The sequence below is a fragment of the Orcinus orca genome, chromosome 1, assembly GCF_937001465.1.
Source record: "Orcinus orca chromosome 1, mOrcOrc1.1, whole genome shotgun sequence".
Classification (NCBI taxonomy): domain Eukaryota; kingdom Metazoa; phylum Chordata; class Mammalia; order Artiodactyla; family Delphinidae; genus Orcinus; species Orcinus orca.
Genome location: NC_064559.1, coordinates 115,341,430 through 115,363,320, shown reverse-complemented (window position 1 = coordinate 115,363,320; position 21,891 = coordinate 115,341,430). Strand labels below are relative to the sequence as shown.

Genomic DNA, 21,891 nt, shown 5'->3' with positions numbered 1-21,891 from the left:
AATTGTTTAATGCAAGAAATCTCTTTTGAAGTCCTGAGTAGCCCAAATCATTCTTGTTATCTAGCTCACCAGCACCCCATTCCTCGTACCCTAACCCACCAACAAACATATATATTAACTTGGTATTCTTGCCTTGGTGTGTTGGAGTCAGGGGGCCAGCATGACACTGGCATAGCTTGTGTCTCAGACAATACCATTATGACCACATGGAGCCGCCTGTGGTCCTGCTATGCCTGCTTAGTGTGGAGTAAAAGAAATAGCACAGGGCTTCCCTGGTGGCGCAGTGGTTGAGAGTCCGCCTGCCGATTCAGGGAACACGGGTTCGTGCCCTGGTCCGGAAAGATCCCACATGCCACAGAGCGGCTGGGCCCGTGAGCCATGGCCGCTGAGCCTGCGCCTCCGGAGTCTGTGCTCTGCAACGGGAGAGGCCACAACAGTGAGAGGCCTGCGTACTGCAAAAAAAAAAAAAAAAGAAATAGCACAGAAATTAAAGCCCAGAGACCAGGATTGGGTAGTCTTGGAAAAGTCACTTAACCTTTCTGGATCCCCAATTCTTTCTTTTTTTTTTTTTTAACTCCTGTTTAGAAGCCTTCTTATTATAGAATTTCTAGACTTATACAAAAGAAAAGAGAATAATAGAAAAATGTATCTCTGGGTACATATCACCCAGCTTCAATAGTCAACATTTTGCCAATGTTGTTTTAGCTAACCCTCTATACTTTTTTGCTAGTATTTATTAAAGCAAATAATAGATATTATATCATTTAAAATTAAATATAAAGATAATAACTTCCTTTTTAACAAACACTTTATTTTTTTGCGGTACGTGGGCCTCCCACCGCTGCGGCCTCTCCCGCTGCGAAGCACAGGCTCTGGTCGCGCAGGCTCAGCGGCCATGGCTCACGGGCCCAGCCGCTCCGCGGCATGTGGGATATTCCCGGACTGGGACACGAACCCGCGTCCCCTGCATCGGCAGGCGGACTCTCAACCACCGATCCACCAGGGAAGCCCCAAACACTTTATATTTTTAGAGCAGTTTTAGGTTTACAACAGAACTGAGAGGGAGGTACAGAGATTTCTCATATACTCCCACAAATGCATAGCCTCCCCCATTATCAACATCACTCACCAGAATGGTACATTATTTTAGATGAAGGATTAGCCTACATCGACACATAATTATCAACCAAAGTCCATAGTTAACATTAGGGTTCACTCTTGGTGTTGCACATTCTATGCATTTGAACAAACTTATAATGACATATGTGCATCATTATAATATCATACAGAGTAGTTTCCCTGCCCTAAAAATCCTCTGTGCTCTGCCTATTTATACCTCCTCCTACCCTCATCCTTGGCAACCACTGATCTTTTTATTGTCTCCATAGTTTTGCCTTTTCCAGAATGTCATATAGTTGAAGTCATACTGTATATAATCATTTCAAGCTGGCTTCTTCCACTTACTAATATACTTTTAAGATCCCTCCATGTCTTTTCATGGCTTGATAGCTCATTTACTTTTAATGTTAATATTGTTAATATTCCATTTTCTGGATATACCACAGTTTACTTATTTATTCACCTATTGAAGGACATCTTGGTTGCTTCCAAGTTTTGGAAATTATGAATAAAGCTGCTATAATCATCCATGAGCAGTTTTTTTCCTGTGGACATAACTTTTCAACTCCTTTGGATAAATACTGAGGAACATCATTTGGTGAAAGTATGTATAATTTGTAAAAAGCCTCCAAATGGTCTTCCAAAGCATCTGTACCATTTCTCATTCCCACCAGCAATGTATGGGTGTTCCTGTTGCTCCACATCTCATGAGTATTTAGTGTCAGTGTTCCAGATTTTGACCACCTTCACAGGTGTGTACTGCTAGCTCATTGTTTTAATTTTCATTTCCTTGATGACGTATAATGCGGATTTTCATATGTTTATTTGCCATCTGTATATCTTCTGTGGTGAGGTGTCTGTTAAGGTCATTGGTTCATTTTTTAATCAGGTTGGTTGTTTTCTTATTGTTGAGTTTTAAGAGGTTTTTTTTTTAAATATTTAGGCAAAAATTCTTTATCAGATGTGTCTTTTGCAAATATTTTCTCCCAGTCTGTGGCTTGTCTTCTAATTCTCCTGATATTGTCTTTTGCAGAATATGTTTTTAATTTTAACTGAGTCCAGCTTATCAATTATTTCTTTCATGGGTCATAACTTTGGTGTTTCTTCTAAAAATATATCTTCATAATCAAGGTCATGTAGGTTTTCTCCTGTATTATCTTCTAGGATTTTTATAGTTTTGTGTTTTACTTTTAGGTCTATGATCTATTTGGAGTTAACTTTTGTGAAGGGTGTAAGGTCTCAGTCTAGATATTTTCTTTCTTTCTTTCTTTTTTTTTTTTTTTTGCATGTGAATATCCAGTTGTTCCAGCACCACTTGTTAAACAGACTATCTTTTTTCCATTGTATTGCCTTTGCTCCTTTGTCAAAGATCATTTGACTATATTTTTGCAGGCCTGTTTCTGGGCTCTCTAAATCTATTTGTCTATTCTTTCACCAATACCGTACTGTCTTGATTACTGTAGCTTTATAGTAAGCCTTGAAGCTGGGTAGCATCAGTCCCCCAACTTTGTTCTTTTTCTTCAATATTGTATTAACTATTCTCAGTCTTTTGCCTCTCTATATAAACTTTAGAATCAGTTGGTTCATATTCATAAAATAACTGGCTGGGATTTTGATTGGGGTAGCACTGAATCTATAGATCAAGTTGGGAAGAACTGATACCTTAACATTGAGTCTTCCTATCCACGAACATGGCATATCTCCCCACTTACTTGGTTCTTCTTTGATTTTGTTCATCAGAGTTTTATGAGTTTTTTCCTCATACAGATCTTGTACATATTTTGTTAGATTTATATTGAATACCTAAGTATTTCATTTTGGGGGATGCTAGTGTAAATGGTATTGTGTTTTTAATTTCAAATTCCACTTATTCATTGTTGTAATATAGGAAAGCAATTGACTTTTGTATATTAACTTTATATTCTGCAACCTTGTTATAATTGCTTGTTAGTCCCAGGATTTTTTTATGTCAATTCTTTCAGATTCTCTTCATAGATGAGCATATCACCTGTGAACAAAAACAGTTTTATGTCTTCCTTCCCACTCTGTATACTCTTTCTTTCTTTCTTTTTTGTATTTTTGTGTTCCTCTCTAAAGTTTTCACTGTGTACATCTCTTATTTTCCCTAATTCAGTTAACATTTTTATTACCAATATTTTGAATTCTTTATCTGTAAATTATTTCTATTGCATTATTTATTTATTCAGAGGTTTTCTTTTGCTCTTTCAATTGAGAGCAGGTCCTCTGCCTTTTCATTTTGCTTAACTTTCTCTGCCTCTATGAATTTAGGTGAAAGAGTTACCTATTGCAGTCTTGAAGGGGTGTTGTTATGTGGGAGTGTCCCTGTATAGACTATGCATGCCCAAAGCCTTTGGTGGGAGAGCTGGATTTGATGTGGATGCAAGTCACATCTTTCCTTAGTGTGTGCTGACAGCTATCACCTTGGTGGCGAGTGGGGCTAGAGATGGAAGGGCTAGATCTAGAGCCAGATGTAAGGTGGAACTTCCGCTCTGCTCAGTGATCATCACTGCCTTATCAGTGGCAGGGTCTAATCCAAGTTGCTGGAGCCAAAGCCCTGAGAGTCAGACCTGAACTGGCTCTGTTCCCTTTAAGTGTGTGTTTTCCCCTCTGCCTGCACTGGGGCCCTTGACCCAGAAAGAGGAAGTGCTGAAGCAAGTGGGACCCCTGTGGGCTCTTGGCTCATGTCAGCTGAAGACAGACATCTGAGCTGTCTTTGATGTGCTGCTTCACAGACACCTGCAATTGTTTCCCTCATTCTGCTCAGAAGCAGCCTTGGGTGCAAATCCCCTTGTCCCTCACAGCCAATCACTGCCCCCAGCCTCTGCTTCCCCTGCCCTGTTGTGGAGCCACACCTCAGGGCAGGTGGGGTCCGCATGAACTCTCAGTGTATGGTGGGCGGGGGGAAGGTGGTGGAACAGCCTCCATCAGAGATCTAGGATGTTTCTGATGCACTGCTTGAGTAAACACCAACAATGGCAGCTGCTGCTCCACCCAGGCTCTGCCCCGATACTGGGTCACCTCTGTGTCCCATGGTTTCCATCTTCTCCTTGGTCATGGCCACCCCAGATCAAGTGCTGCACTGTGACATGGAATGAATGGGGCCAGAGCATTTGCTTGGCTTGGGTTAGGACATGTGAGTAGGTGGTTGCAAGAAATCTGGCAGCTGTTAAAGCAAACATCTCTCCACCCTGCCTTGGAGGCAAGCCAGCATGCATGCGCTCCTCACGAGTGGAGTCCAGGCTTCCACAGCCCTCCTGTTGATCCAACCAGTACTCCAGTCAGACAAGGTACCTTTTCTCCCAAGCATAGGAACCCACGACTGGGACTCCAAATTTGGGGTTCTCACCACTCACTCCCCAGCATCGGTATCCCACCCATGCATTCTCCCTTTTACTCTGAGTTCCCTCCCAGGGGCACAGGTCCTGACCTAATCACTTTTTTCCCCTTCCTACCCAATTATATGTGTATTTTTTTACAGCCTTGGTTGTACAGGATTCCTTCAGCCAGTTTTTAGTTAGTTTTCAGTGAGATTTTTTTTTTTTTTTTTTTTTTTTTTTTTTTTTGCGGTACGTATGCCTCTCACTGTTGTGGCCTCTCCCGTTGCGGAGCACAGGCTCCGGACGCGCAAGCTCAGCGGCCATTGCTCACGGGCCCAGCCGCTCTGTGGCATGTGGGATCTTCCCGGACCGGGGCACGAACCCATGTCCCCTGCATCAGCAGGTGAACTCTCAACCACTGTGCCACCAGGGAAGCCCTCAGTGAGAATTTTTCCACATGTAGATGTATTTTTGATGTGTTCATAGGGGAAGGTGAGCTTCACGTCCTCATACTCCACCATCTTGATCAATCTCTCCAGGCCACCTTTTAATTTTGATGATTTTCTCTATTGATTTCCTATTTTCAATTTCATTGATTTCCGCTTTAATTCTCATTTATTTTTCTTCTTACTTTGAACTTAATTTGCTCTTCTTTTTCTAGTTTTCTAAGATATACACTGAGATTATTGATTTTTTGATCTTTCTTCTTTTCTAATATTTTTATTCAGTGTATCAATTTCCCTCTAAGCACTGCTTTTGCTGCATCCCATATATTTTTATAAGTTGTGTTTTCACGTGTGTTTTCATTTTTGTATACGTTTTCCAATATTTTTAAATTTCTCTTGAGATTTCTTCTCTGATCATGTGTTATTTAGAAGTGTGTTGTTTAATCTTCTTGTAAAATAAGGTCTATTTAATACACCTAAAATTTTACAATAATTCTTTAATATCATTAATAAATGTCTATAATCATTTATCTAAAAATATTATTTTTAATTGGTTTCTTCCAACCAAGATCCAAACAAGGTCCACATATTATATTTGGATAATATGTCTCTAAATCTCTTTTAATTTATGATAGTATCTGTCTGTGTTCATGCTATTTACTTGTGGAAATAAATTAGGTTGTTTGTCCTATAGAATTCCCCAATTTCTGGATTTGGCTATTTGCTTCTCAAAGGATTTTAGCATCAGGGAGTCTCTGTCTCCCATACTTGTGAATCTGGAGGCTTGATAAAGTTTCCATTTGTGGTGAGACTAACATAGATATTTCCTACAGCATCACGTAAGCAGGCACAGAATATCTGATTGTCTTACTTTTTGTGATCTTAAGACTTGTTGGTGAGTGTCGGAGGACAGAGGGAACAAAAACTGCCCAACAAACTGAGAAGGCATCTTGAGACCAAAAAGTGAGGCATGCAGCTCCATATAATCAATGGATCAGCTTATTATAGGGTAACTTACAGAGTGGGATTGGGAGTGGGCAGATGATTTGGAGGCATTTGCAGATGTATTCCACACTGCCAAGGGGCCATTGGGATGGTCTTATAGGTAACCTAGGGTATGGGGGTAGATACTTGGAAACAGGACGTGCATTCCTAAGTCAAGATTAACCATCTTACATTCTATCACTTCAATATGTTCTTCCTCTTGTATTTTCTTTGACATAACGTCCTAAGTTGCAGAACATGCCATCCAGACGGTCCTCTCTAGTGCCAGCGCCTCTTTAGTCTTCTCTAGTTCCCAGGTGAACTGTAATTCCTTTTCTGTGCTAATATTTAGAGTACATAACAAAGACCATGCAACAGCTGCAATAGCTTGCTCACTTTTTTTCACCCCACTTTCGCTTTGCTACCTCTTTGGTTAATACATCTAGTATGTCCTTTGGTGTTTTCAGGGTATCCCTCTACTCTTGCACCAGCCTGAAGTGTTCCATAAATATAGCCAGATCACCCCACATGGAAATGGCTGGCCAGCCTGGAATTTCCCCCACAAACAACAAGTTTTCCCTGTTTGGCCCTTTCACCCATTCCTGCATTATTTTCAGTCTCCTGCCTGGCTTGTCAATTGTCCAAGGATGGAGGGAACGAAAAGTGCCCAGTGAACTGAGGAGGCATCTTGAGACCAAAAAACAAGGCAGGCAGCTCCATATAATCACTGGATCAGTTTATTATAGGGTAACTTACTCACAGGGTAGTATTAGGATCTGGAGGACAACGATCAGGAAGCATTCGCAGCTACACTCCACACTGCCAAGGAGCCGTTGGGACAATTTTATAGTTAACTTAGGGTATGGAGGTAGATGCTTGGAAACAGGACATTCATTCCTACGTCAGAATGAATGGTAACTAGTCTTGTGGGCACTGGGAGTACATCAGCAAATGTTATCACCATTGTTTTGGGACTAACAGAGCATAGAGGCCACAATATCTATTAATTACAAAGCTCTTTATGACATAGAAGTGGTTTACTGTACCCTGGGTAGGGTCAGCGGTAGGACAGGAGAAACTGTAAGGGCCCAAGATAGCATCAGCTATGCTAACAGCCATACAGTGGGTCTAGGTGTGGTCAGCCTGATCCCTCCATTATAAAGTCTCCTGTGTGCCTAATTTTTTATTTGTAAAATGTGAATAAATTAAATATGCCCTCTCTACTTCAAGAAGTTTTGTGTGAAGGGAATGGTATCACAGGTTTGAAAGTACTTAGTTCTAAGGAGCCATAGTAGTCAGGCCAATTCTGGATTTTCTGCTAGAGAGTCAGATCTGAAGGGCCTACCGTTTCTCCAAGGCCCATGGTTTTCTTTCTGTTATCTTACTAACCAACACTTGTTTGGGGTTTGGCTTTCAGCTGCAATGTTGTGGTGTAAATGGCACAAGTGATTGGATGGGCAGCCCACCAGCATCTTGCCCCTCAGACCCACAAGTTAAGGTAATTTATTTTCAGAAACTTTTCTGCTATTGGTCACTGTGGTTAAACTTTTAATTACCTTAGAAACTCCAGTCGTACAGGACCTAGTCCTCCCAGCCAGAAACAGGAAACCTTAAACAAAAGAGAGACCAGGGAAACAACTCATATAACTAGACAAATAAGAAAAACAAACAAGAAAAAGAATAAGTTCATCTAGATTAGAGATGCCATGAAGAATCTTACTACTCTAAACTATTACAGTAGAGGAGAAAATGTATGTGATAGTGGCAGAAGACTATGTCTAGATTTTTCTTGAGCAAGAATTAGGTCTTCTTATGGTTGAAAGTGAAATTGTAAGGTTGAAGCAGAAAAGCTTCTCTCTACCTGTTTCCCTGCTCTCCTTCCTTGGAGATGGCAGCATCCAACCTTTTAGCAGAATGCATCATAAGTGAAGGAGTGAGGAGTTGGGGAAGAGAGAGTTGACAGAACTTCTGACTAGACCCAGAGAAGAAGCCCAAATCAACTTTCAAATAGACTAAGTCCCTAAGGTCCTCACTTGAGGTTGTTTGGAAATCTCTGGAATTTGGGAGGGTCTGTGAAGAAAGACTGGGACACCTACCAATCAGCAACTGCCCTGCAGCTTGGCAGGCCTATTATGTTTACTGGCTTTTGAAGCAGAAGCTGAAATGCAACCAGTCCTAGGATTGCATAGCCTATATTCCCATTTGTCAATCGCAAGACACTAATGAATATTCAAAAAACACAAAGACATATGTTGTTGACCTGCCTCTTAGGATCTAGTTTAACTCAGTGTGTAAAGATCTAAGACTTCTACTTTAGATGACACTGTAATGATAATAATACCAGAAAAGTCTCTAGTTTAATATTTTCTATTTTATGCCCATTTCTTCATCCATATAAAAATAATAAAAATATAATGCCTGGCCTAAGTCTCTTGGCATAAGGCAAAATACAAACTATCTTCCCAAATAAACCTCCTGATAAAGTTGAGTAATATAGTAGCGTCATTTGTACTTGTAATTTTTTCTAGGGTTGCTATGTAAAAGCAAAACTGTGGTTTCACTCCAATTTCCTGTATATCGGAATCATCACTATCTGTGTATGTGTAATCCAGGTAAGAGCTTAACCAGAGGATTACTTTGAGGATTAAATGAGATGTCATGTAATTTTCAGAATGGTACCAGGTACAAAAATATGAGCTCCCCCAGTAAAGTAGAAAATGATGTTATTACCAGTTTAAGGCATACAGAAAATATGCTGTAAGATCTATCTGGTCAATTTATCCCTAAGAGAAATGAGTGTTTCATTGTCAAATTAAAAGCCACCAAGCAGAACCTTACTTCGGTCCCTCACAGAGCTGGTCTGGAAAAGCCTGTGATGAATAAAGCATTCCGCTTGAAAAATTGGTCTTGTGTGCTGAGCAGGAGTTGGTGATGAAAACTGTAATCAATTTCCTCATTGCTTCTCTGCTTAGTTTGACAAGTCAGGGGTGAATGGGTGATAGTTTTTTTTTTTATTATTATGTGATATTTCTACCATTTTTATACCCAAGTTTCTTGAGTATATCACAGATTAGCTAAGACCTAATCAAGAAGCTCAGAGAGAAATGATTTTTCTCTACTTGAAAACCAAGGAGGCCTAAGGCAAGGGTAGAGATCACTCACTGCACAAAGTATTGACCTGTGCAGAGCTTGATTATACCAGCAGCAGGACTTCTGTGATTTATTAAGGAGACAAAAGATGTCCCAACACGTTATACTCTACTGTCTTGCCATCATTACCCCCACTTGTCTCCCCACTGCCATTCTAAAGCTAAAGGAGAAAACTCCTGAGAAAGAATTAGAAGTGAGAGTAGGAAGGGTAGTCTCAGTGTGATGGACAATTTCTTTTTCTCTGAGACTGATCCCAGGGACTGTGGGTGAGATGTTTCCACCTGTAAAGACCTCACACTTTCCCAACTGTTTCCTCAGGTATTGGGGATGTCCTTTGCACTGACGTTGAACTGCCAGATTGACAAAACCAGCCAGGTCCTAGGATTATGACCTGTGGCTGCCTTGTGCTGGAAAGACTTGTTTCATCACTGGAAATCCAAAACCACTTGTAACATGAAGCTCTAAATGACCAACTCCTGAACTGGTGTTTGTCCCCCTCCCACCTCTTCCCTGTTGAGTCCCTGTCTCATACAACCAGAGAAGAGGGTGTTGGTCAGGCACTTCCCATCTCAGATAGCAAGACAATCCTTTATCATTCATGGCAGCAGCCTTGTCACTCATTAATAACTGAACATTTTTCAGACATGAAAGTCCAAGAGAACCTGTGGTACTAATGGCTCAAGATCAAAGGATGGGTCTGCAGCTTGAGTTTTTGCATCTTCCCATTGTCAAACAAGTCTCTGGCCTCTAAATCATGCCCAGTCCACTCTCCAAAGTCAACGAAGAGATAAGCTTAAGGGAGCTCTGGGGCCAGGTTCATTGGATCATTGTCACAATCCTCTGTTTCCTTTTGACTGGGGGCCTTGGCTACAGGAATGACAGAGTACCCTTTCTCCAAAGGTTAGGTTTCATTTCAATTTCTTTATTAAAGGGTCTTATTGATTCATCTAAGTCTTTCCAAAATAAACTATCCAATGACTCACACCCTGATTTCAGCCAATCTCTTAGCCTTTGATTTACATAACTATGAAGGAATTCAGCAGGATAGGTATTTCTGGTGGTTTAGGTAATAATTACATTCAAAAGAGTTCTGGTGTTATTTCTCTTTCAGATAAGGTTTTGTTAATGTACTGTTTTAATTCTTCAATAAATAAAATAGCTTATGCTCTGTCAATCACTACATTCTCATTCCTTTGTCTCAAATATAATTTCCATGACTCAGCCTAATTGCCCTGCCAGCAAGTGAGGGATATTAGTTATCTATTGCTGCATAATGAATTACTCCAAAACTTGTCGCTGAGAACAATGAACATTTATTATCTGACAGTTTTTGTTGATCATGAATCTGGGAGCAGCTTTATTGGGTGATTATGGCTCGTGATCACTCACATGACTACAATCAAGATGTCAGCTGCAGTCATCTCAAGTCTCAACTAGAAGAGGATACACTTCCAAGTTCTCATATGGCTCCTGATAGGCATCAATTCTTTGCCACATGCACCTTTCCATAGCACTGTCTTATGACATGGAAGTTGATTCTCCCCATAGCAAGGTATTCAAGAGACAGCATGAAATACAGCACCCAAAACAAGCCATACACTCCTTTTATAACCTAACTCAGAAGTGCCATCACATCAGTCCTGCTGTATACTATTCCTTAGAAGTAAGTTGAAAAGTTCACACTCAAGGGGAGGAAATTACACAAGTGTGTAGATACTATGGGGTGGAGATCACTGGGGGCTATCTTAGAGGTGGTCAACTACACCATGTTTGTTGGGTCAGGAGAAGCTAAATTTAATTGTCTATATGATAACCATACTTTGAAAGCAAAAGATCAGACCACATCTAATACAGAGTCAAATGTAGAGAAGTTAAAGAAAGGGGTGACAGAATTGGTTTCTATTCTCAAAGATTTGTGTAGGATCTCCAACTTTCTTTTAGGAAAATTGGTCAAATTCATAGTAGTTTATAGGGAAATGTATATCTTTTGCACTTTCCTGAGGCAAAGGAGCAGAGGAGACATTCTCATGATTATCACAAGTATCAAACATGTCTCACATTCAACATGCACAAAATAAAACTTATTATATCTTCCAAGCCTGTTTCTCTTCTTTGTTCCCCCATATCAGTGAGTGATAAGACCACCTTCTGGTTGCCATAGCCAGAAACCTGGGCTTTGTCCTAACTCTAGCCTGCCCTTCACTCCCAACATCCAGTCAGTCATAAAGGTCTAAGGATTCAGCTACAAAATACCTAATTCATCCACTCTCCCCATTTCATTTCTTACCTATATTCCTTCAGTTGTCTACTATCTGTTCTCCTAGTACCCACTATTGACCCCATCTAAGCTATTCTCCATACAGTAGCCAAAATAATATTTCTAAAACATAAATATAATCAGGAGACTTTCGAACCCTGGGTCAAGATGGCAGAGTAGGAGAAAGTGGAGTTTGCATCTCCTCACAGGTACAGCAGGGGTACATCAGAACAGTTCTCGCCGAGCACCTTCTAGGCATTGATGGGGAACCTTGGACACCTGGGGGACAGGAGGGGTCCCTGTGCAGCTGAGTGGGACATGGGAGGGAAGGAGAGAGGGAAGGAGGGAGGGAAGAGTGATGGAGACGGGACAGGGCTGGCACCCCTAAGGGGAGGGGCTGGGGGAGAAGAGAGGTTTCAGCACTCAGGGGGACACACTAGTGGCAGGGGGATCAGCAGGGACAGGGGGGACCTTCAAGGGGTGGGGGGTCAGAGGGGTGCCCTGCAAAGGTCTGTGGGGGTAGGGACGGGGTGGGGCCTGTGTGTGTGGTCTGTGCCAGGCCCCTACACGCCCCAGCCTGGGTTGTGTGTCCCCTGGTGGGGAGAAGGGCTGGGTGCTGGACAGTGGGGTTTGGAGGGTGGACCCAGGGAGGGGACCACTGTGGGAGGTGGGGAGATGACCTGGGGTGGCAGGGGGAAGTGTTCCACAGCCAGGAAGGTTGGTGGAGGAGGCCCAGGCTACCAGGAAAGTGGGACGCAATTGTTGAGTGATGCACAGAGGGCAAGGCCACCATTGCAACACCCTTCTCTGCCCACCAGCCTGGCCTCCTTGGGCAGTGGCAGGGGCACACACCTAAGCAGGCTCAACCACCCCTCAAACCAGGGTTTCCCCCCACCACTGAGGCTCCAGCAAGCCTGCTAGGGTGCTGGGCCTGAGCCCTAACCTCATGGAGGTCTCTTCAGGCCATATAGGTCCCATGCCTGAGCCCTGCCCCTGCTGAGGCCTCCTCTGGCTTCTCAGGTCCCAATGGACCCAAGTACAACACCCCCCAGGGCTTCTGGGGGCCGCTCGGGTCCTGGTGGACCTGAGGACTGTCCCCCACAAAGCCTACAAAGGCTGCGCAGGTCCTGGTGGCCCATGTGCCGCCCCTGACAAAGCCCCTCCTAGGGCTGTGAGGGTCCAGGCAGGTCGAGCACCACCATTTTCCAAAGCCTCCTCAAGCCATGATGGCCCCTATGGACACACCCATGGAAACCTGCCCCCAAGCTGGCTTGCATGAGCACATGTGCTCTGGGTCAACTTCAGGAGCAGACACTGGTGAAAGAAACACACGCAGAGGTGGGGCTGACACAGAGGGTACAGATAACTACCTAAAGGTGTTGGAGGCCCTCCTGGGGAGGCAGGGGTTGGATGTAGCTCACTGTGGGGGCAATGAAACTGATAGTAGAAGCACCAGGGAATTTTAATTTTTTAATTAAAAAAAACTTTTTTTTCAAAACCAACTTTATTCATGACACATATTAAAAAAAACTCCCACCCCCTGGAAATGAGCTAAAAAAATAAACAAAATCCACCTCCCACCTCCATGTCCCCACTTCCTCCCATTCCCTCCAAACAAAAGGGGAAAAAAGGCAAAGGAAAACAAAACAAAACAAAAAAGACCCCAAAACCCCCCAAAACAAGGTAGTGCATTTCCCCAGGGGAAAGGGGAAATTACACTGGAGCCACTGGGAGCGGATAGGAGATCCTCTGGCTACAGAATCCTGCAAAGAAAGACAGACACTCAAAACAGAAAAAGAAACACAAAAGGAAACAAAATAGATCACCAGGCAATCTGGAGGGGCAGGGAGCCAGAAAAGAGGGGTGGGGTGGGTGGTAGACCTGGCAGGACAGGAACAGGCAGGAGGGGACTGTGAAAGCTAGGGAGAAGATGGAGGGAAGGTAACAAGCAGAACAGTTTGGTGTCCTTCCAGAGCCCTGGGTAAAAAAAAAACCTCCTACCACCCATGCCCACCTACCCTTGAGCAGCCCGCAAGGGGGCAAAGGGGGACAGGGAAACAGGGGGAGCAGCTTGCGCGGTTGAGACGTGTCCATGGCGAATCCCCAGAGTGAATGAGCAGCCCCCTGCCCCACTCCCTGGGCCTTCCCTTACTCCCGAAAGCAGGTCCCTCCTCAGCAGTTAGAGTTACCCCCTTCCACAGTATATCTTTTTTTTTTTTTTGCGGTACGCGTGCCTCTCACTGTTGTGGCCTCTCCCATTGTGGAGCACAGGCTCCAGATGTGCAGGCTTAGCGGCCATGGCTCATGGGCCCAGCCGCTCCACAGCATGTGGGATCCTCCTGGACCGGGGCACGAACCTGCGTCCCCTGCATCAGCAGGCAGGCTCTCAACCACTGCACCACCAGGGAAGCCCCATCCTTTTTTTTTAATATTTTTTTTCTATCAAGGTCATCTTCTGCTTTTCTTTTTTTTCTTAATTCATTTTTTTTCCTTCTTTTCTCTTTTTTTCCTCTCTCTCCTCCTAATACACACTTTTTTTAGTAAGGGGAATACCATGATGTCGCTCTAGCCCGGCCCCTGTAGACATGACCCCAGGGCCTGTTGTTAAAACCACTGCAGAATTGAGAGCGGGAACTGTTGTAGTTGGTGGTCCGGGCACGGTATCAGGCTCGCAGGAAACCCCAGTCTGTTGTGCTGATGCCTGGTCTGTTGGTTTGTTTTGGGATCACCTTGATTTGTCTTCCTCTAAATAGGGACTCATCTAAGGCCAAGGAAGTCCTCACTGACTCTTTGTCTGAGAACTCTATATATGCAAACCCTTTGGGATGGCCACTAAATTTGTCACATAGTATAGTAACACAGTTGACTGAACCACAGCCATGAAAGTGTGCTTCCAGCTCTTCTGCTGTTGTACCATAGTCCACATTGCCAACATAGATGGAACGGGAATCGGCCTCCATCTTCTCCTCAGTGGACATGATCACTGAGCCAGCGTTGCCTGCAGGTAGACTCATATTCATCTGCTTCTCTACCTTGTTCTGTAGCTCCTTTAGCTTCTCAGTTTCTTCCTCCATCTCCCTGACTCGAGCTTTGATCACTTCCAGCTCTGGGTCCTCAATGGCGCCATCCCTCAAGTCACCCTCGACCAGTCCCGGCTTCTCCTCCTCCTGGCTGCTGGGGGCTCCCGACCCGGGCCCAGGGCCTGGAGCTCCCACGGGGGCACGGGGCCAGGATGGCTCCTCTTCGGGCTCGGGCTCTGGCTCAGGCTCCAGAAGCAGATCCTCAGACTCCAGTTCCTCAGACTTCAAGCCATTCCCATAGTACCCTGTGCCCCATGGGACCCCCTCCCTGGCCTCCCCACCAGCCCAGGGCACAAGATGGTGCCACCGCCCCAGCCCGGAGCCCCAACCGCCCGCAGCCTCCACTGCTGCTGCCAACGCCACCACCACCACCATCACCCTAGAGTTAAAAAAATTTTTTTGGCTGTTGTGTTTTGTTGTTTCATTTTTATTTTTATTTTTCCTAATATATTTTTTATTTTTCTTATTTTATTTTTCATTCTTTGTTATTGTTCTGCTCTTTTTTGCTTGTTGTCTTTTTTTGTTTCTTTTTGCTGCACCTCATGGCTTGTGGGATCTTAGTTTCCAGGCTGGAAGTTGAGCCTGAGCGCCTGTGGTGGCAGCACTGAACTAACAGAGAACTTCAGACACCAGGGAACATTAATCTCTGTGAGAGCTCACAGAGATCCTCACCTTGGCACCAAGACCCAACTCCACCCAACTGCCTGCAAACTCCAGTGTTGGATGCCACAAGCCAAACAAGCAGCGAGACAGGAACATAACCCCACCCATCAACAAAAATGAGATGACAGAGAAATATGTTACAGATAGAGGAGCAAGGCAAAAGCCTGCAAGACCAAATAAATGAAGAGGAAATAGGCAATCTACCTAAAAAAAATTCAGAGTAATGATAGTAAACATGATCCAAAACCTCAGATATAGAATGGAGGCATGGGTCTAGAAAATACAAGAAATGTTTAACAAGGACCTAGAAGAACTAAAGAACAAACAATCAGTGATGAACAACACAATAATTGAAATGAAAAATACACTAGAGGGAATGAATAGCAGAATAATTGAGGGAGAAGAATGAATTAGTGAGCTGGAAGACAGAATGGTGGAAATAACTGTCTAGGAGCAGAAAAAAGAATGAAAAGAAATGAGGACAGTCACAGAGACTTCTGCAACAACATTAAATGCACCAATATTCAAATTATAGGGGTCCCAGAAGAAGAAGAAAGAGAGAAAAGACCTGAGAAAATACTTGAAGAGATTATAGCCGAAAACTTCCTTAACATAGGAAAGGAAATAGCCACCCAAGTCCAGGAAGGGCAGAGAATCCCACACAGGATAAATCCAGGGAGAAATATGTTGAGACACCTATTAATCAAACTAACAAAAATTAAATTCAAAGAAATATTAAAAGCAGCAAGGGAAAAGCAATAAATAACAGACAAGGGAAACCCCATAAGGTTATCAACTGATTTTTCAGCAGAAATTCTTCAGTCCAGAATAGAGTGGCAGGATATATTTAAAGTGATGAAAGGGAAGAACCTACAACCAAGATTACTCTACCCAGCAAGGATCTCATTCAGATTCGACAGAGAAATAAAAAGCTTTATAGACAAGCAAAAGCTAAGAGAATTCAGCACCACAAAACTAGCTACACAACAAATGCTAAAGGATCTTCTCTAAGTGGGACACACAAGAGAAGAAAAGGAATTACAAAAACAAACCCAAAACAATTAGGAAAATGGTACTAGGAACATACATATCGATAATTACCTTAAATGTGAATGGATTAAATGCCCCAACCAAAAGACACAGACTCCCTGAATGGATACAAACATAAGACCTGTATATATGCTGTGTACAAGAGTCCCACTTCAGACCTAAGGACACATACAGACTGAAAATGAAGGGATGGAAAAAGATATTCCACACAAATAGAAATCAAAAGAAAGCTGGAGTAGCAATACTCATATCAGACAAAAGAGACTTTAAAATAAAGACTATTACAAGAGACAAAGAAGGACACTACATAATGATCAAGGGATCAATCCAAGAAGAAGATATAGCAATTTTAAATATATATGCTCCCAACATAGGAGCACCTCAATACATAAGGCAACTGCTAACAGCTATAAAAGAGGAGATTGACAGTAACACAATAATAGTGGGGGACTTTAACACCTCACTTACACCAATGGACAGATCATCTGAACAGAATATGAATAAGGAAACACAAGCTTTAAACGACACAATAGACCAGATAGATTTAATTGATATTTATAGGCCATTCCATCCAAAAACAGCAGATTACACTTTCTTCTCAAGTGCACACAGACCATTCTCCAGGATAGATCACACCTTGGGTCACAAATCCAGCCTCGGTAAATTTAAGAAAATTGAAATCTTATCAAGCATCTTTACTGACCACAATGCTATGAGATTAGAAATCAATTACGGGGGGAAAAAACGCTTAAAAAACACAAACACTTGGAGGCTAAACAATACGTTACTAAATAACCAAGAGATCACTGAAGAAATCAAAGAGGAAACCAAAAAATACCTAGAGACAAATGACAAACAAAACACAACCATCCAAAACCTCTGGGATGCAGCAAAAGCAGTCCTAAGAGGGAAGTCTATAGCAATACAATCCTAACTCAAGATATGAGAAAAATCTCAAATAAACAATCTAACCTTACACCTAAAGGAACTAGAGAAAGAAGAACAAACAAAACCCAAAGTTAGTAGAAGGAAAGAAATCATAAAAATTAGGGGAGAAATAAATGAAATAGAAACAAAGGAAGCAGTAGCAAAGATCAATGAAACTAAAAGCTGGTTCTTTGAGAAGATAAACAAAATTTATAAACCTTTAACAAGAGTCATCAAGAAAAAAAAGGGAGAAGACTCAGAAAAATAGAATTAGAAATGAAAAAGAAGCAACAATTGACACCGCAGAAATACAAAGGATCATGAGAGATTACTACAAGCAACTATATGCCAATAAAATGGACAACCTGGAAGAAATGGAAAAATTCACAGAAAAACACAAACTTCCAAGACTGAACCAGGAAGAAATAGAAAATATAAACAGACCAATCACAAGCACTGAAATTGAGACTGTGATTAAAAATCTTCCAGCAAACAAAAGCCCAGGAACAGATGGCTTCACAGGAGAATTCTATCAAACATTTAGAGAAGACCTAGCACCTATCCTTCTCAAACTCTTCCAAAATATAGCAGAGGGAGGAACACTCCCAAACTCATTCTACGAGGCCACCATCACCCTGATACCAAAACCAGATGAAGATACTACGAAAAAAGAAAATTACAGACCAATATCACTGATGAATATAGATGCAAAAATCCTCAACAAAATACTAGCAAACAGAATCAAGCAGCACATTAAAAGGATCATACACCATGATCAAGTAGGGTTTATCCCCGGAATGCAAGGATTCTTCACCATATGCAAATCAAACAACGTATACACCATATTAACAAATTGAAGGATAAAAACCATATGATAATCTCAATAGATGCAGAAAAACTTTTGAAAAAACTCAACACCCATTTATGATAAAAACTCACCAGAAAGTGGGCATAGTGGGAACCTACCTCAACATAATAAAGACCATATACGACAAACCCACAGCAAACATCATTCTCAATGGTGAAAAATTGAAAGCATTTCCTCTAAGATCAGGAACAAGACAAGGATGTCCACTCTTGACACTATTATTCAACATAGTTTTGGAAATCCTAGCCATGGCAAACAGAGAAGAAAAAGAAATAAAAGGAATACAAATTGGAAAAGAAGTAAAATGTCACTGTTTGCAGATGACATGATACTATACATAGAAAATCCTAATGATGCCACCAGAAAACTACTGATGCTAGTCAATAAATTTGGTAAAGTTGCAGGATACAAAATTAATGCACAGAAATCTCTTGCATTCCTATACACTAGCAATGAATTAGCAGAAATATAAATTAAGGAAACAATCCCATTTACCGTTGCAACAAAAAGAGTAAAATAGCTAGGAATAAAATTACCTAAGGAGACAAAAGACCTGTATGCAGAAAACTATAAGGTACTGCTGAAAGAAATCAAAAATGACACAAACAGATGGAGAGATATACAATGTTCTTAGATTGGAAGAAACAAGTTTGTCAAAATGATTATATTACCCAAAGCAGTCTACAGATTCAATGCAATCCCTATCAAATTACCAATGGTATTTTTCACAGAACCAGAACAAAAAATTTTACAATTTGTATGGAAACACAAAAGACCCCAAATAGCCAAAGCAATCTTGAGAAAAACACAAAACAGAACAAAACAAACAAACAAACATGGAGGTGAAGGAATCAGACTCCTTGACTTAAGACAATACTACAAAGCTACAGTAATCAAGACAGTAGGGTACTGGCACAAAAACAGAAATATAGATCAATGGAACAGGATAGAAAGCCCAGAGAGAAACCAACACACATATGGTCACCTTATCTTTGATAAAGGAGGCAGGAATATACAGTAGAGAAAAGACAGCCTCTTCAATAAGTGGTGCTGGGAAAACTGGACAGCTACATGTAAAAGAATGAAATTAGGACACTCTCTAACACCATACACAAAAATAAACCCAAAATGGATTAAAGACATAAAGGTAAGACCAGACACTACAGAACTCTTAGAGGAAAACTTAGGCAGAACATTCTTTGACATAAATTACAAGATCTTTTTGACCACCTCCTAGAGTAATGAAAATAAAAACAATAATAAACAAATGGGATGAAATGAAACTTAAAATCTTTTGCACAGCAAAGGAAACCATAAATGAGATGAAAAAACAACCCTCAGAATGGGAGAAAGTATACGCAAACGAAGCAGCTGAGAAGGGATTAATGTCCAAAATATACAAATAACACGTGCAGCTCAATATCAAATAAACAAACAACCCAATCAAAAAATGGGTGGAAGTGCTAAATAGACATTTCTCCAAAGAAGACATACAGATGGCCAAGAGGCACATGAAAAGATTCTCAACATCACTAATTATTAGAGAAATGCAAATCACAACTACAATGAAGTATCACCTCACACCGGTCAAAATGGCCATCATCAAAAATTCTACAAACAATAAGTGCTGGAGAGGGTGTGGAGAAAGGGAAGCCTCTTACACTGTTGGTGGGAATGCAAACTGATTCAGCCACTATGGAGAACAGTATGGAGGTTCCTTAAAAATCTAAAAATAGAACTTCCATATGACCCAGCAATCTCACTACTGGGTATATACCCAGAGAAAACCATAATTCCAAAAGATGCATGCACCCCAATATTCATTGCAGCTCTATTTACAATTGCCAGGACATGGAAGCAACCTAAATATCCATCAACAGTGGAATGGATAAAGAAGTTGTGGTACATATATACAATGGAATATTATTCAGCCATAAAAAGGAATAAAATTGTGCCATATGCAAAGACATGGATGGACCTAGATACTGTCATACAGGGTGAAGTAAGTCAGCAAGAGAAAAACAAATATTGTATTAACACATATATGTGGAATTTAGAAAAATAGTAAAGATGAACCTATTTGCAAAGCAGAAATAGAGACAGAGACATAAAGAACAAATGTATGGACACCAAGGGAGGAAAGGGTGGGGGGGTGGGATAAATTTGGAGATTGGGATTGATATATATACACTACTATGTATAAAATAGATAACTAATGAGAACCTCCCATATAGCACAGGGGAAAAGAAAAAGAAGATACAATCTGTTTGTTAGACATATTTTAAGGTAACCTTAAAAATGCATTCTAATATACACTAGGTGTAGACAAATACTGTTTGATTCCACTTATACGAGGTACCTATAATAGTCAAATTCATAGAGTCAGAATGTACATTGAAAGATGCCAGGGACCAAGGGGTGAGGGGTGGGTTGGGGAGGGGGAATGGGGATTTAGTGTTTAATGAGGACAAAATTTCAGTTTAGGAAGTTGAAAAATTCTGGAGATGAATGATGGTGAGATTTGCACAACAATGTGAATGTACTTAGTGCCACTGAACTGTACAGTTAAATATGGTTAAAATCATGTGTTTTATATTATGTGACTTTTACCACAATTTAAAAAATTACTTTAAAAAAATCAGGAGATTTTCCTGCTTGAAACCCTTCAATAACTATGTTTCTCTTAGAATAAAGTCCAGATTCCTTATTATGCCTACCAGGCTCTACATGATATGCTTTACTCTTAGGTCTTCAACCTCAACCCCTGCCATTACCACTCTTTTATTCTATGCTTTAATTATGTTAAAATTTATTTAGTTGGTCTAAGTTTTATCAGTACTAAACTTTTCACTCATCCACTGATACCCTTTGTCTGGACAATTCTTACCCTCTGCTTTCTCTAAGAAAGCTTTCCTTAGTACTGTAAAGTTTAATATTGAAATTGAGCAGAACCCCTGAGGGGCTCCTGGGCACAAAATCCTTTCTGTCTCCTGTTTCTTGACTCCTTCTCCATGACCTTCCCTGAGTTCCAAAGGGCAGATTCCAACAGTTGCTAACCTGGGAAAGGAAGGGATGCAAAGACAAGGGAGGGGCAGCCAGGAAACAATAGTGCAGCCTTAAGGCATGGTCCTGGTTCCACCTCAAGGGATGCACATAACAATGTCTTTAAGCTCTTTAACATGTCATTATTCTTCATACCAGAGAAAGGCCTCCTGAGGCTACATTAAAGGAACCAGAGAAACTCATCAAGAAGATTACCTGAGATCAGATTAGAGGAGTAGAGGCCCTGCATACACACTAATCTTATCAGCAACCTCACCCTTGAACCATTGCTATAAAACTCCTCATCAAATCCTCCCCTGTTGGGACACATAGTTGTTGGGGCAGGAGCTCATTGTGTCCACCTTTGCCTGGCAAAGCAATAAAGCTATTCTTTTCTACTTCAACCAAAACTCTGTCTCCAAGATTCGATTTGGCATTGGTGCACAGAGGCTGAGCTTTCAGCATCAGTATCTATTGAGGTTTTATCAAGTATGAGACAGTGTGCTAAGAACTTTACATACATATTCCTATTTAGTCTTGACAAAATGTCTCTTGTGTTTACCTCCATAACACACTCATAGAAATTCCATAGTTCTTATCACATTTTTTAATCAACTATTTGTCTATATTAATTATATTGGCCTGATCACATTAGAAAAAGAGAGGGGAAATGTAAAAATTAACTATAAATAAAAATTGGGCCATAACCACAGATATAGTTAAAATTTTACAGGCCTTGAGAGAATATGGTAAAAAAAAAAATTAGGCCAATCAATTTTTTAAATGTATGTGGTGGAGATAATTTTCTAAAATAATAGAAATCATCCAAATTGATTAAAAAAGAAAAAGAGGATTTCTGTTTCTGATAAGACAACACACAATATTACTAGACTAAACTTCTTATTTTAAATAACTAAGCTGCTAGATAAAAACTTTAAAATGTTTTATTAAGAGCACTGTTGAATGC

The 21,891-nt window shown here is 41.2% G+C and overlaps 2 protein-coding genes across 2 annotated transcripts in view; one reads left to right on the top strand and one right to left on the bottom strand.

The window, feature by feature from the left end:
• CD53 (CD53 molecule) overlaps nucleotides 1-10,211 on the top strand; it is a 29,891-nt gene extending 19,680 nt beyond the window's left edge. Inside the window, exons 6-8 of the mRNA XM_004263172.3 lie at nucleotides 7,305-7,385; nucleotides 8,416-8,499; nucleotides 9,356-10,211. Coding sequence (XP_004263220.1) covers nucleotides 7,305-7,385; nucleotides 8,416-8,499; nucleotides 9,356-9,427 — 237 coding nt within the window. The 3' untranslated portion in view covers nucleotides 9,428-10,211. The remainder of the gene's footprint in view (nucleotides 1-7,304; nucleotides 7,386-8,415; nucleotides 8,500-9,355) is intronic.
• A 3,557-nt stretch (nucleotides 10,212-13,768) lies between these two features.
• LOC101277632 (polyadenylate-binding protein 2-like) lies at nucleotides 13,769-14,749 on the bottom strand. Its single transcript, XM_033437230.2, is given in 1 exon segment — nucleotides 13,769-14,749. A coding segment is annotated over 1 exon segment (918 nt). The 3' UTR covers nucleotides 13,769-13,831.
• Nucleotides 14,750-21,891: the final 7,142 nt, after the last annotated feature.